Here is a 14,053-nt window from a genome sequence, read left to right as displayed (position 1 = left end):
AGGTCTTACAACATGAGTGAATTTTGAAGTTATTTTCTTCAGAATTTTCAAATCCGGATAATTCTAAGATATTTGAGTTGAATACATTTCAGTGCTACATAGCATCAACATGGAAGATTTTAATGACTATCCTCAGTAATTTTTTTCCTGAAATCTCTCTTCTTTAGCCGTGATTTACTTTCTTAGAAGTGTTGTTCATTTACATATTTATATTGTAATTGCACATGCTCCCAGGCAGTTAAGAATTTTCAACCTTTGCACTACCCACGGCGTGTGTTCACACCACATCCTCACACATACTTCAGTTACAGGTGCTGTGTCATCTCAGCCCTGGCTCTGCTACAGAACTCAGAGTTCTCAGAAAGACTTGCCCTTCAGTGCAACCTATGAATATTTTCTTTCTCCATTTTTAAATGTATGTTTAAACATCTCTGTGCATTACTCTCAGTGACCTGGAAAGAGGTGTCACAGTCCTCATTTTAAGACTCAAATCAATCAATTGACTCACAGATCAATCTTAGAAGCTCAGCAGCAACCCCCAGATTCCTGTGTGATGCCATAACTCTTGCTGAATATCAGCTCGAAGCCTGTTGGCTCTGCTCTCAGCAGAGAAGAGCTTCACAACTATCTGCAGTGGAGACTCTCAAGGGTTGCCAGAGTTCTGATGAATTGCACCACTATGGCAAGTACCACTCTAGACATGTCATAAATCATCATCCTGTTGAGCAGCCTTTACAGATAGTGTTGCTTTGCTACTAACATGGTGCTGACTTGATCCTGTGAAGAAAAAATCACCCCCTCTTATCATCCTGGTCACGAAAGAATGGTTTAGGAATGGGAGGCTACATAAAACTACATTCCCTAGTTAAAACAGAATTGCTTGGGAAGGGGAAAAGCTATAGGACTTCACTTTATCTAAAAAAGTGACAGTGGCAGTGACAGTCCTAAGTGTGAATTTCACCTGCTCTCCAGACAATGCTGCAATCTGAAGAGACGTGATCAGGAATGGCAATGCTGTAAACTCCTCTGAGGTTCTGTCCTGCAGTCCTAGCCCTGATCATTACCTGGTTTGTTTCTCTTGGTCTTCCATGCTGGAAACAATTCTATTCAACCTAGAGAACCTCTGAGAACACTGAATTGAACATGTGTGGCTGGTGCACCAAGGTAACGTTGCCAAGTGAATGTGGAGCAGACAACGGGGTGGTTGAGCTTCTTTAGCTCCAACAGAAAGTCCAAAATCTGGACACTCAGTCAAGAGAGAAGAAACAGAAGGCTTTTTAGTGCATTCTTTCATAGAGCCCTTTATGCTTTTGATAAGGATCTCTCCCACAGCAAAGAGCATCAGTACCCTAACCCTGACAGACACCCGGTATTCACACTGAAATAGGAAGGGTGAGTGGACTAGAACAGGTAAAGAATTCTTCATCAGATCCGAGATCAGATAGAGATGTTATTTTGAGATTTGTTACTGACAGATTAAAAAAAAAATAAACAAACTAAACAAAACAAAATCAAACAAACAAAAACCCAAACCAAACAAACAAGCAACAAAAAACAAACAAACAAAAAACCCACAAAAAAACCCGCAACAAACTCTGTCCACCTTTCCACAGTCTGATAAGATTCCTGAAGAGAAAACTGATCGTTTTCTACCCACCCCTGAAACACCAGGGGCTATTTAAATATAAGTGATTTTTTGTTTCTTTTTATCTACTGTCCCTGAAACAAACAAACAGACAAAAAAACCCCAAAACAAAAACCCAACCAACCAACAAAACACCAAAAAAAACCCCAAGAACTGAAGAACCATAAAGTAGTTGACAGAACCTGAGCCAACTGATCTTATGTTTTAGAAGCCAGTTACTCCAGCAAGAGTCATGGTCCATCTCAGATGAGCAGTGGCAGGTCTCTGCTAAAAGACTAGTCCCAAGAAAAGTAATCTTAATTTTTTCTGAAAGTCCAAATAATTTCAAGGATGAGAATAAAACAACTGTCCCCTTCCTATACTGGAAAATTACAGAAGTGGGACTACTTTCCTGAACTTGAATTTTAAGCATAAATACCTTCTCTTGCAAATCTAGGATGAATCACCATTGTATTTTTTGCTTGAGAGTAATGGGTCTGTGCAGATAAATTAGTTCTATGGATCTCAGTTTTGCAAAGTAGCACCAGGTGCTTAAAGAAATTACTGTAAAAAGAGACCTGAAATTTGATGTGAAGACAAAAAATAAAAATTACTGAACACTGTAGCCATGGACAACAAAATTAAAGACTCTGGTTCATATTAGCATATAAAAAGATCTGATGAAGCTGAGCTAGTCTGTCATCAGATGGAAGAGAGGCAGAAGGTAGCACAGATGGTGAAAACAGAGGAAATTATTCATGGTTCCTCGTCACACCTTGAAAGAAGCTACTGAAAAGATGATGTTGAAAATTAAGACCAGAAGGCATCCTGGAACAACAAAACCTCTAAGCCCTCCTTTATATTCCAAAGGTGTAAATATGTCCGGAGGTTAAATAGGCTTATGGTTTGATGATTTGTCTTTTATAGAAAATGAAAAAAAAAAAAACCAAGATTTCTTTTTATCTTTCAGAGTAAAAATATCTGAACACCAAAGGTTGACTCTTGAGTCTTTAAACAAATGTAGAACCTTTCAGATTCTTCAGATTACTTGAAAGCAAGTGCTAAAATGTCCATAACACTATTTGCAGTGCCACTCAGACCTGCATCATCAGGCATAACTTGGAGAACCAGGAGGAAAATTAACCCTTCCTGAGTGCAACTATAAAGTTCTACAATCTTAACAGACTACTTAGGGTGTAGATGAGCTGACAACTGTCCTTATCCTATGAGCAAGCATTGCCTGATTATTTACCAGGAACAGATGCAAAGAAACAAAGAAGGAGATTCACGCCTCCCTCCCCCGCCCCCAAAAGAAAGTTGAAAGTTTTTTTCCATTGGCAGATATAAATTAGTGCATTTTTTAAAGATGTGTCCACAATACCATCCACAATGAAGATATCAGATAAAATGTATTTTAAAACCAGCTTTGTAGACTGTGGATATGTCCTGTGAATTTTCCAGGACTTGAGCAGGAGGATGGAGAGAAGTGAGAGAAAAATTGATTGTAGAACTTAAAGCCTACCTAGGCTGTAAAACCTTCCTGGGGTAAAAAATCCCACCAATTAAATATCCTCATCCAAGTAAAAAACACCACCACCACTGCAGTACAACAGCATTTTCTGCCATTGCTGAAGTGGAAAAAATTGCAGAGTACAGCAGTTATGAGGTTATCATGAAAAAGTTTGGGAAGGTAAGTCACACTGCCAGCAAACAAAGCCCCAGCTACCAGTCAGGTGTTGAGGCAGAACTGAAACAGTTCCAAGTACACGGTGTGCTCGTGCACTGGACACAGGGCGTGGGGGCAAAACAGGACAGGAGCATGTCCAGCAATAAGGGACAGCAAACATATACCCAGTCCCAAATGCCTGGCATGCCTAAAGCTGGAATCATTCAAAGCTAGAATCTTGGGTTTTACCAAAAGGACAGGACCATAAACAGGCTGCAAGGTTTATAGTCAGGGAATGTAAGGAGGATGGGAAGAAAAAAAAAAAAAAAAAAAAAAAAAAAAAAAGCTGGGTAATGAGAAAAAGTCAACTTAATAGGAATCTTCAGTTTCGATTTCAGGACTTTCTACTGTTTCAATGAGCGTAAAATAAAGGTGGTCTCTCAACAAAAGTCCATTTTGATTGGCAGATGAAAGCTCAGGACTCTCCTAAAAAATACATATGATTCTGTATTCTACCACTGCTGAGGTGGGAAAGGATTTTTGGTGTCCAAAATGAACCTAGGAAAGTTTTGCTGCCTCTCAAAAGTACTATAACAAATGAGGAAGATTTGATGGTACCACAATATGTAAACATATTCAAGAATACGTATTGCTTTTAACCAAGCACAAACCATCACATTATTTCAGAAGAAATATTCAAACCAAAAATTTAAATCTCTGCTGATTGCTTCCCTGTGGTTTAATTAGAGAGGCAAGGCAGTAAGGCATCACAAAATTTCCATTTTAGTTTAACTGTTCCCCACAGTCAATATTTTATGCCTTTGTTTTTATTTCTAGGTTTCAGGGACATGTACAAACTATTCAAACTTTTCCTTTTGTTTTCTACCATGAGAAATCCTGGGCACAAAGAAAAATCTTATAATGGACCACTAACATTCCTTTCCTCCCCTTCTCTTTCACAAACAATAAACTTATTGTACTCCAGTAATGATATACAGACACTGGTTTACTCACAAAGATAATTCTGCAATCCAGGTTACTTCTGTAAGAAGCAACAAGGATATGCCATTTCAGTACTCAGACCTGAAACATGAAAGAATCCTGAACACTGTGCTGTGTAATAGCAGCGCTGAGAAGTCACATAACAAGAAGTATACTCCGTTGCTGGAATCTCATCTTTAAAAGAAATATACACCAACTCTCTGTGAGAGACTGAAATGGTTAATGGCTTAAACACTGTAAAAAATATCAGAGGACTTCTGCCCACTCTAGCAAACAGCAAAGAAGCTAGAAAGTTCATCTGCAACCAGCATAGCCCACCCTGATTTCGCCTACTGACTGGAGCGTGGACAGTGACAGGCACTTGAGATAAGATAAAGGAGTGCTGTGGTCCAATCATCCCAGGTCCGGGAGAAGAATGTACCCACAAGTGATGCTGATAGCTCCAACACCCAGGGGCAAGCCGGCGATGTGCACAGCGCCCGGCCAGGCGCAGAGGGGGAGCACGCCTCTGCAGGCTGCAGCTGGTGTCGAACAACGGAAGAGGCGAACCCCGAGAGCCGGGGAATGTCTTCGTGTCCTTACTAAAGTGAACTCAGCTGTGGTAGCTCCCTTGCCGGGGAAGTACTGGGACATTCGCTCAGCCAGAAGGTTTTCATCTCTGCTGATGGGCCATAATGGACTCTACTGGGCTGACATAGACAGCTCTAAGGGTGTGAAAGGCTTCTGAAGTGTCCCGTGAACCACAACCTTAATCCACAATCATCATCCAGTGTGAAACTCCCCACCCCAAGAGAGGTACCTGGGCGTTCCCATTCTCACCTGAACCAGAGCTGATGAAAACTCAACAGATGTAGTGTTTCAGGGGGTGCTGTGTGACTTCTCCCACCACCTGATGGTCTGCAACCACCACTCTGACTACCAGACATTATAACTGAAACTACCAACTGGAGTAAGGATGCCTTTTGATGGTGAGAATTTTCTACACTTGTCCCTTCCTTATATATTTTAAATTAATATATTTAAATTAATATTGTCTATATTAATATAGACAATAATAACCAAAATAGCTACATACCTGCTTTCCATTGCAACCAAACTGTTCTGCAATAAACCCTACATATATTTAGAAACACCAGCCATTCAGGGTCTTTTACTCTAAGCTGCCCCAAGACATCCATTAACAAGAATCTGCGTTACCCTAGGCTTTCTGGGGGTGGGTTGTAGCACTCTCAGTTGTAACCTTTTGCTACATAAAATGTTACACAATCTCTCACCTGTCTTTTCTTTCTCCAAAAGTCTTTTTTCTTCTAAAATATCCCAGGGATTTTTTTCCTTCCCCTTAGGTGACCCAAAGATAACGATAAACTAAGAGAAGGAAATTGGCCAACACAATTTCCTTTAGAAGTTTATCCACTGTCAGCATCACAACAATCTGGGGGCAAGAACACCACCTGTTAATGCTTTTGAAGGCCCAAATATTTGGTGTTGTCAGTATCAGTCTTTTTTAAGAACTACATCACTTGTGACTGCAAAAATCATTGCAAAGAACCCTGTAGCTCTAAGTCTTACTTCATGGAAGATAGGGCATAAACTTCTAAACCAAAACTTAACCAAAATATTAAGCATATCACAAGAGTCAGACCCACACATGAAAATATAAATGTTAGACTCAAAGCTTGGAAACATGGTGTGATATTATTTACACGATGAATTTTTTTGAGCACCCATTTTCCCTTTTATTTTCTTCAGTTTCTTACAATTCAGAAACCTGTGAGAATATGTCAAACTTATGAAACTGCTCTGTATTCCCAAGAAGGATTCTAAGTAAAATTTTTGCTCACCCTGCCCTTAATCTAATGAAATGGGCCTTAAGAAATATAACTGAAATCTAGAAAATACGATGCACAAGGGCTGCCAGAAACCAGCATGTAAGTTTAGCACAGTCTTTCCAGTCTCTGCTTAACAGGAATTGGAATTTTGCTCTAAGTCCACCTCACTACAACTCCTATACAGCACAGAAAAGACCAAAATCCCAAAAGCAGTCTTTATGTCACACCAATTACTACAATGCTTTTCTCTCGTGTCTGAAAATTCACTAACTGGTAGGAACACTTATATTTCACCACTATTGTAGTTTTCATTTATGAGACTTCAAATATTCAGGTCTTATTTTTCTTTGGCAATTTCTTAGTAATGTGTTTAGAAACTTAAACAAACCTGTAACAGATGACAAAGCTGATCAAAATGATCAAGGCCACAGGGTGCAACATGCTGAACTGTGGCTCCTCTGCTTGTGTTATCCTGTAGCCGTACAGAAAACTTCCCATATTCTTACAGCAAGGTCCAGAAAGCTTCCCATGAGAGCTGCACATGTGAAAAAGAGGCTTTGTGGATTCTGTTGACAGAAGTGAACAGTTGAGCCCCAGACCACAAGAGAAACTACCTACTTTCAGCATTTTGTATAAACCCATGCAAAGTGTGTCTCAGGAAAATTTCCCAAAGATTACATTAAAAAAAAGGGGAAGAAACAAAAAATGTAACAGTATTTGAAAAGTTAAGAAAGCTAGGGTCTGAAAACTTATCAACTTACTTACTTATCCCATATCTATTCTGCTGTATGAGCAAAGTCACACAGGGCGATCAAATATCCCAGAGTGACCAGGACAGGCACAAAATGGAAACTTTTTTTCCAGATTTCCAAGAATTTTACCAGACCATCATTTTGTTGCAAGTTTTACAAGTGAAATGTAAGAACTTCCCTCTCTCACTTCCTCAAACTGCAATCCTGGAAAAGGCTGGCAAATAGCCACAGGAGTCTCATATAAAACCTGGAATGTTACTTGCATCCAATTTTTCTTTCCAAAAGTGGTTTATTTTCACCCTACCATGCAATCCTATCCAGGCATCATAACATGAGGAAAACCAAACTGTACTCTTAAGATTCAGTTAGACAAAGTAGTCATAGTTTCAAGTTCCTGTACATTCAGCCATCCAAAATTAGAGTGGATACATAAACTATCATTACAAGAGTTCTGGAAAGCAGTGAGTACCAGAAATAAGTTTGCAGTTGTCTTATTGTTTTATACTTTTCATTCATTTCCATTTTCCATGGAACTCTTGGGTTCCATGATTCCCACAAGTCACAGAGCTAACATTAAATATTTCAACACTGGAAATTGTTTATGGTTTCTTAACTCGAAAAATTGTGCAACTATGCAAGCAAGTAGCCATAGAAACTGCGGTAGAGAAAAAAACCCCCAAGTTTCAGCTAGGAGACTGCAGTGTATTTTTAATTCTTGCAAATGTTACTCTATTATATTCTACGTGTGAAAAAAACATTAAACATTTACAGTAACTAACATATATTTCCCTTATGTACTAAAGGACACTTGCTACTCTGTTGTATTAAGTATTTAATTTCCTTCTTTGTTTTCTCCTCTCTCCCTTTATCATACTACCAGTTTCTCCTGTTAGCTTATGAACACCTGTATAAAAACACTTAGAAGAATTCACTCTCTCTAGTTATTTTTATGCAAGTGGATTCTGAGAGCCAGTTATATTTACTGTCCTGTTAAAAACCAGCTTTATGGCATGCTGTTCTTAAACTAGCCATAGAGTATTCATATTTCCCTATTCTAGGAACTTTGCTAGGAAGGCATTAAATAAAAAGTCCGTGAACACATTTGATGATATAAAGTACAGCCTGCATTACTAAAGAACGCAGCTAAAGCAGTCCATTAAACTGGATGGAACCACAGTTTGGAACTGAAATGACTTTAGGTACCCACATCCCATGTCCATCTTTTGTCAATATTATATGTCTAAATGAAGAAAGCTATACTTGTCTTCTCTTACAAAACAATGATTATAAGTATTTTTCTGTCAAAAGCTTTTACATCCCAAAAAATGTCTGAGAGCAGAGTAATGTACTCTTATTTTTAAGACAAAGAACCCAACCCAAAAAACTGTTCCGAAAGATTTGGCAAAGTATTATGAAGCTACACAGGCTTTGGGGGCTTAATATTTTGTTTTCGGAGGCTTTTTGGCTGAACTATTAATCTAATAGTGCACTAAAGTCTCCAGTATTTCTGTAACACTGAGTAAATTTTAATTCAACCAAATAACATACCAACCAAATCCAGAAATGTATAGATCATATCTCCAGTCCTGTAAGTATAAGACATCCATGGACTGAAAAAACAGAGAGGCTAGATAAATGTAGAAACACTTCTGTTGACTCTGGCATAGAAAATGCATCCTTTTGATTTGGAAAACAAAGGTCAAGACCACAAGGTCCCTTGGGAAGCATCTGGTTGGAGATGCACTGGGATACAAGCAAAGCTGTGCAGAGTTACCAGCACATGTGACTGCCAAAACAGCAGGAATACTGCTCTGGACTAGTGAGAGGTATCCACTTCTCTGCAGCTCACAGCACTTAATTTAGAAACGTCTGCTTTGGCAATTTCATTTATCAAATGTATTTTTATACTTATTTAGTATTATATTAAAAAGTATATTGTTTTAATGCATGTTAAAGAATTGAATCTGTGAAGTACTTTAACCCATAAGAACACGGATTTAACATTTTTATCAAGCGAAGAAACAAAGTACTGCAAATAAAAAGAAATTTGGACACAAGCCCAACATGCCAATTTATTTTTTATTTTCTTTCTATTAGCAGACTCTAGCTTGAACAATTCTTCCTCAAAACCATGCAGATTTCACTGGACAGTACGAGTATTTGCTATAACATCATTCGGATACATTACTTAGATGATTAAAAAAAAATCTTCAAACACTGTACTTCAGAAATAAAGAAGCTGGAGAACAGCTATGACAAGATTCCAAAAGGTATGCATTAGTTTTAAAATGGCAAACACTGCTTATTTTTCTTTCCATGACCTAATGATAAACACCGTACCAAGGAAAAACCATACACAGCCACAATTGCTTCATAAATTCAAACATCATATTCATACTTTATCCTTACAGTATTTTAATCTGGTGGTTGCATCTATGGAGACCATCTATTCAGTGACTGCAAAACTGTGTACCTATAATAAATAATGGTTCCACTAAGTCAATTATAAGGTATTACCTTATAAATAACTGCCAATTCCAGTGACACATCAAGACAACATTCCTTACAAACCTTATCACCACTCTATCCAAAGTTCACAAATTCACCAGTAACTACTGAACATACAGAGAGTAAAAGCATACATATAGCCGAACAAATACCTTAACACTCAAATTTCAACATATGTAATTTATGTTGCACACATTAATTCATAAATTAATGCAAAGTTTGGTAAGGTTGTGCTATTCGATGTTTTGGCATCTTGAACATCAAATGGCAAGGATGGACACCATTAACTTTACTTGCAAACATAGAGAATTAACGGAATGTTTAGATGGGATAAGTAATACATATCCCAAGAGAAAAGCAAAATCACATTGTACTTTTCATAATTAAAACATACTTCTGTAAAATCTGCCCCTGACCAAACCTTTGCACGGTGTTTTAACAAATAACTGATTTTCCATGCTGACAACTACTGCTTTTACATGTGGGGAAGGTCTGAAGTAGCTTGCTTCTCATAAAAATTACTCCTCCTTTCAGAGAAAATGACTGAAAATAATCTAGGCCTTCTTTTACAATATTGAAAGCTTGAACTACAGAGATTAATGTAAGCACAGACTGACAAAGAATTCCAAGCAACAATTCATGAGCATACTCTTTTCATCCTGGCTGCTTTTCACAGGATACTCTCTCTCTCTTCTCCAAAACCAGCCCCCTCTGAGGCTGCAACGGTGTGGAGCTCTGATGAATCTTTTGAAAGCCTGGTATAACTTGAACGTTGGCTTCGCTTGTGAGCAACCGTCTTCAGGTTCTCATTCTGAACTGCAGTTGAATTGGAACCTGAGCCAGGGTGCAGGATAATTTGAGATGCATCTCTGATACCTTGTATTTCTTCAAAATTTTGATTAGCTCGATTGCTTGGAGCACTGTTGTTATTTAAGGTGACTGTACTAGGGGTTCTGTTTAAATTATAGACTTTCTGGCAGGCTGGCCAGCTCTCTTCAGGGCTACTGGCTATCAGGCTGCTTTCAGAAGGGCTTTTCTTATCTTCTGAGCAAATAGACATGCGAACCACAGCTGGATCTTGAAGGCCACTAAGGCTGTGTGGAATTCCTCTTTTTGCACTGTGACTGTCATCTTCAAGCTCAATGAGATTTGCCTTTTCAAGCTGTGAATCATCTGCTCCTTCATTGTGGAGGGAATGATTTGGAGAACTTTCGTTGGATCTTACACCAGAGTCAGACGAATCTTTCTTATCCAGAAGGGCATCTGTCAAATACTCCTTTGCTTTGATGAAGGTTCTAATAGGTTCAGAACCATGTTCTGGAGATTTGGGCTGTTTCTCTATTTTGATATCTGTTTTCTTATCTTTACCTTCCTTAAGAAGTGGAGTATTATCTGATTCTTCGGTTCCTGACTCATCTTCATCACTGGGAAGTTTCTGATACCGGAGAGTAACTCCCTTAAGTTTTAAATCTGCAGCCTGGAAAATACTTGTTCTTTCCAAAGACTTCTTTCCTGGCAGAAGCTTAGAACCAGACTGATCAGATTTTTCATCTTCTTCCGTTATAGGATCCAAAGGAGATGCATCATTAGTAGAAACTCCTGAAGTACTGTAATCAACATCATTCCTCTTCAGCAAAAAGGACTTTCTTCCATCATCTTGTTTCTGTTCACCATCTTTTCCTTTTTCCTGTTCTGCATTGGAGTGCAGGGAGCCCCCCGACGTACTCTGGCCCATATAGAAAGCACTTGAGCTATGAGGGGAGGACCTCCCACTTACTGTGGTAGAATTGGCACCTCCTTCTAACTGTGACATTTGAGCAATATACTCTCTATATGCATCTCTGTATTCTGCCTGCACCTTGTCTGTAAGCTTTGATATTTCAATACTAGAATCTTGAGAGTTAAGACTTGAAAGACTTGGAGTTCTACGAGTTTGTGACTGGGAAAAAAAAAGAAGAGAAAAAGGTAACAGTTAAATGAACTATTTATTTTTACTTTTATTAATCTTCTTACATGAAATAACTCAGAGCATTAAATATGTATTTAATTATTCTTTTTGTTGCTGCAAATAAGATTATGCAAGTGAAATTGTAAACACTATAATTAAATATGCTTGCTATAAACATATATATGGAATTACACACACAAACTAAACTGAGAAAATATTCTTATTCTTCGCTCCCGTAATTAAAAATTTCCACAAAACAAGCATTTTATCCAGTGCATCTGAGACTCTTTTGAGCATATAATTATAAAGACTGGATTTCTGTGTCAAGATGGGCTTTTCTAATACATTTCATACATTTACAAAATTTGCATTTTATATTAGAAAGACAGCAAGAATTCATCTAAATGTTGAACAAATCTCAAAAACGTCTTTAAAAGACCTCTACCATACATACTTCAATAATTCCATTGCACATATCTGTTTTCAGAAAAATCAGTTTTCTGACATACATAACCCTCCTTGCCCCCATGTCTGTTTTTAGAATTTATTTCTCACTACTCTACTCTGACATCACTGGTAACAAATTAAAGTAATTTCCCCAAGTGCAGTCTGCTTTGCCCATGATGGTCCCTGGTGAGTGATCTCTCCCTACCCTTATCTTGTTCCACAAGCCTTCCATTGTGTTTCCTCTCCCCTGCCCAGCTGAGGAGGACAGTGATAAAGAAACTTTAGTGGGCACGTGGCATCCAGCCAGGGCCAACTCACCACAACAGAGAAGCTGAAATAAAGTCAGTATTGAGTTTAAAAATTCTAACAGGTGAATTCTAATGTTTTCTGAAGGACAAACCACCTTTCTCATTCCTTTGATTCAACTTTAGATAACTATATAGGCATCAGAAGCACTGTTTATTCAAACACATCAAATGTGTGTAATGCCACTTTGGTCTAGAAAAAACATACATTGATACTCCATGGAAATGGGCAGTTAGGGTAATTAGTATCCTAATTGTGTGTGCATGCATGCACACACTCAGAATTATCTGGGATAGAAATCCATCTCTAGGATATATATCCCAAACCCACTTTCACAATGTTGATTATTGAAAGTATCACCTATAGTTAGGAATTTGGGGTGTCTTTGTATTTTGTTGCACCTTCAAGATTTGATAATTTACTTTTAGAGATTAAAAGGGCTCCTTTGAAAATCTGCACTGGATTTGCTGTTTCTTTTTTTTTTTTTTTTGAATTCTAACCACTACTTAGCCACCAAGTCTTATTTTGATTAGTCTTATTTCTTAAGGACAGACAAATGGAAACCCAACTCTTCACATGGTGTCATAAGATGCAGAAGAAAACTGACCACCATGGCTGGAGAAGGATGTCAGTTCTGGAATCTACGAACAGATTATACATAAGGACAAGTTTCTGATGTCGTGGAGCACTGTCTATTTTCAAAAACCTAACAAATATATTTGTTGAATGGGCTAACGTCTGCTTAGCACATAGCTAAAATATTTCATACACAAACCCTGAATAACACAAAAATACAGAAGCCTTGGAAGACATCACCCTAGGCTAGATGAGAAAAGCAGGATAGCTTTAGGTTTTTTGTCATGAAGAGTGATTACTGGAACAGATGAGCAGTTTTCAGATGGCAAAAATTAAAGACTTCAACTCAGAGTATGGTTAGAGTTTACATCTCTGCAGAACTAAGCTTTACCTAGACTGAGAACTGAAAGCATCTGAACTATCCTAGAGACTTATTTCTTGACTTATCTATAACAAGCCTGGAAAAAACCCTCTTTTCCATACATGTAAGCAAGCAGAATACATTTCTGTATTAAATACCTGCCAACTTAAGTTACTATGGCGTGGAGGAGCTTCATCAAGACCAATTGTGTTGAGTTCTTCAAAGCTGAAGTTCAGTGTGTAGGGAGCTTGACCAGCCAGACCTGTCAGCTCGGTGTGAGGCAGCTCGGTGCCATGGCCAGGACGGCGAGCAAGGTCACTGTGAGGAATCGCAGCTGTACCGTGCTCCGTTGCTCCACGAGCATCTTCCTGGGCAGCCTGATTTTCTGCATTTCTCATTTCAAGTATCTTAACATGCAAAGAGAGACAGTTTAAATGTAATCACATAAATAGAAGAAGTTCTCAAAATTGATAAACAAGAATTCCATTAAAAATAGGAATGAGGAATTCAGAGCTGCAAAAGTGTACCTGTAGATGCAGTTTTGACCATGAAAAAGTACAAAGAAAAATCACTTGATAATTCTTTTGTATTTCAAATTGTTCTAATTACTGCTCAAACCCTTGAAAGAACCCACATGCCACAAAGATACTTAAATTCTTGTAAAACTAGTAAGCGATAAATTAAAAATTTTAAAGCAAAACCACTTTGTATCTAACAATAAATCTCATCATGCAATTCTTGGTGTTTTCAAGACTGACTTACAGTTGAGAGACACACTGTTATTTCAAGAAAGAAAACTGGCAATAATCTAAAAATACTTAAGAGAAAACTCAGTTCTCTGTCATGCATAACCCTCACTGTAACAGCCTGGCTGCCCAGTTCCTTGCACTTATTATTACACGTACTTTGAATTCCCTGACTAACTTCAACAGTAGGACAGAGATTTAAAAAATAGTTAAGTTCTGACCATTTCATTAAAATAAGCAAATTTCAAAAAGGGAATCCATACAGGAAAAAAACAGATCCCACAAAAT

At 38.1% G+C, this 14,053-nt stretch overlaps 1 protein-coding gene across 3 annotated transcripts in view; it reads right to left on the bottom strand.

The window, feature by feature from the left end:
- Positions 1-8,932: 8,932 nt before the first annotated feature.
- KIDINS220 (kinase D interacting substrate 220) overlaps positions 8,933-14,053 on the bottom strand; it is a 71,823-nt gene continuing 66,702 nt past the window's right edge. For all 3 annotated transcript variants that reach the window (XM_041477866.1, XM_041477865.1, XM_041477867.1), the window contains 2 exons: positions 13,178-13,426; positions 8,933-11,320 (listed from right to left, as the gene is read on the bottom strand). In XM_041477866.1, the coding sequence (XP_041333800.1) occupies positions 10,052-11,320; positions 13,178-13,426 (1,518 nt within the window). In that variant the 3' untranslated portion in view covers positions 8,933-10,051. The remainder of the gene's footprint in view (positions 11,321-13,177; positions 13,427-14,053) is intronic.

This window comes from Pyrgilauda ruficollis, unplaced genomic scaffold (genome assembly GCF_017590135.1).
Source record: "Pyrgilauda ruficollis isolate IOZ18807 unplaced genomic scaffold, ASM1759013v1 scaffold42, whole genome shotgun sequence".
NCBI classification, from domain to species: Eukaryota; Metazoa; Chordata; class Aves; order Passeriformes; family Passeridae; genus Pyrgilauda; species Pyrgilauda ruficollis.
The sequence above is the reverse complement of the archived record's forward strand: the minus strand, read 5'-3'. Positions and strand labels throughout refer to the sequence as shown.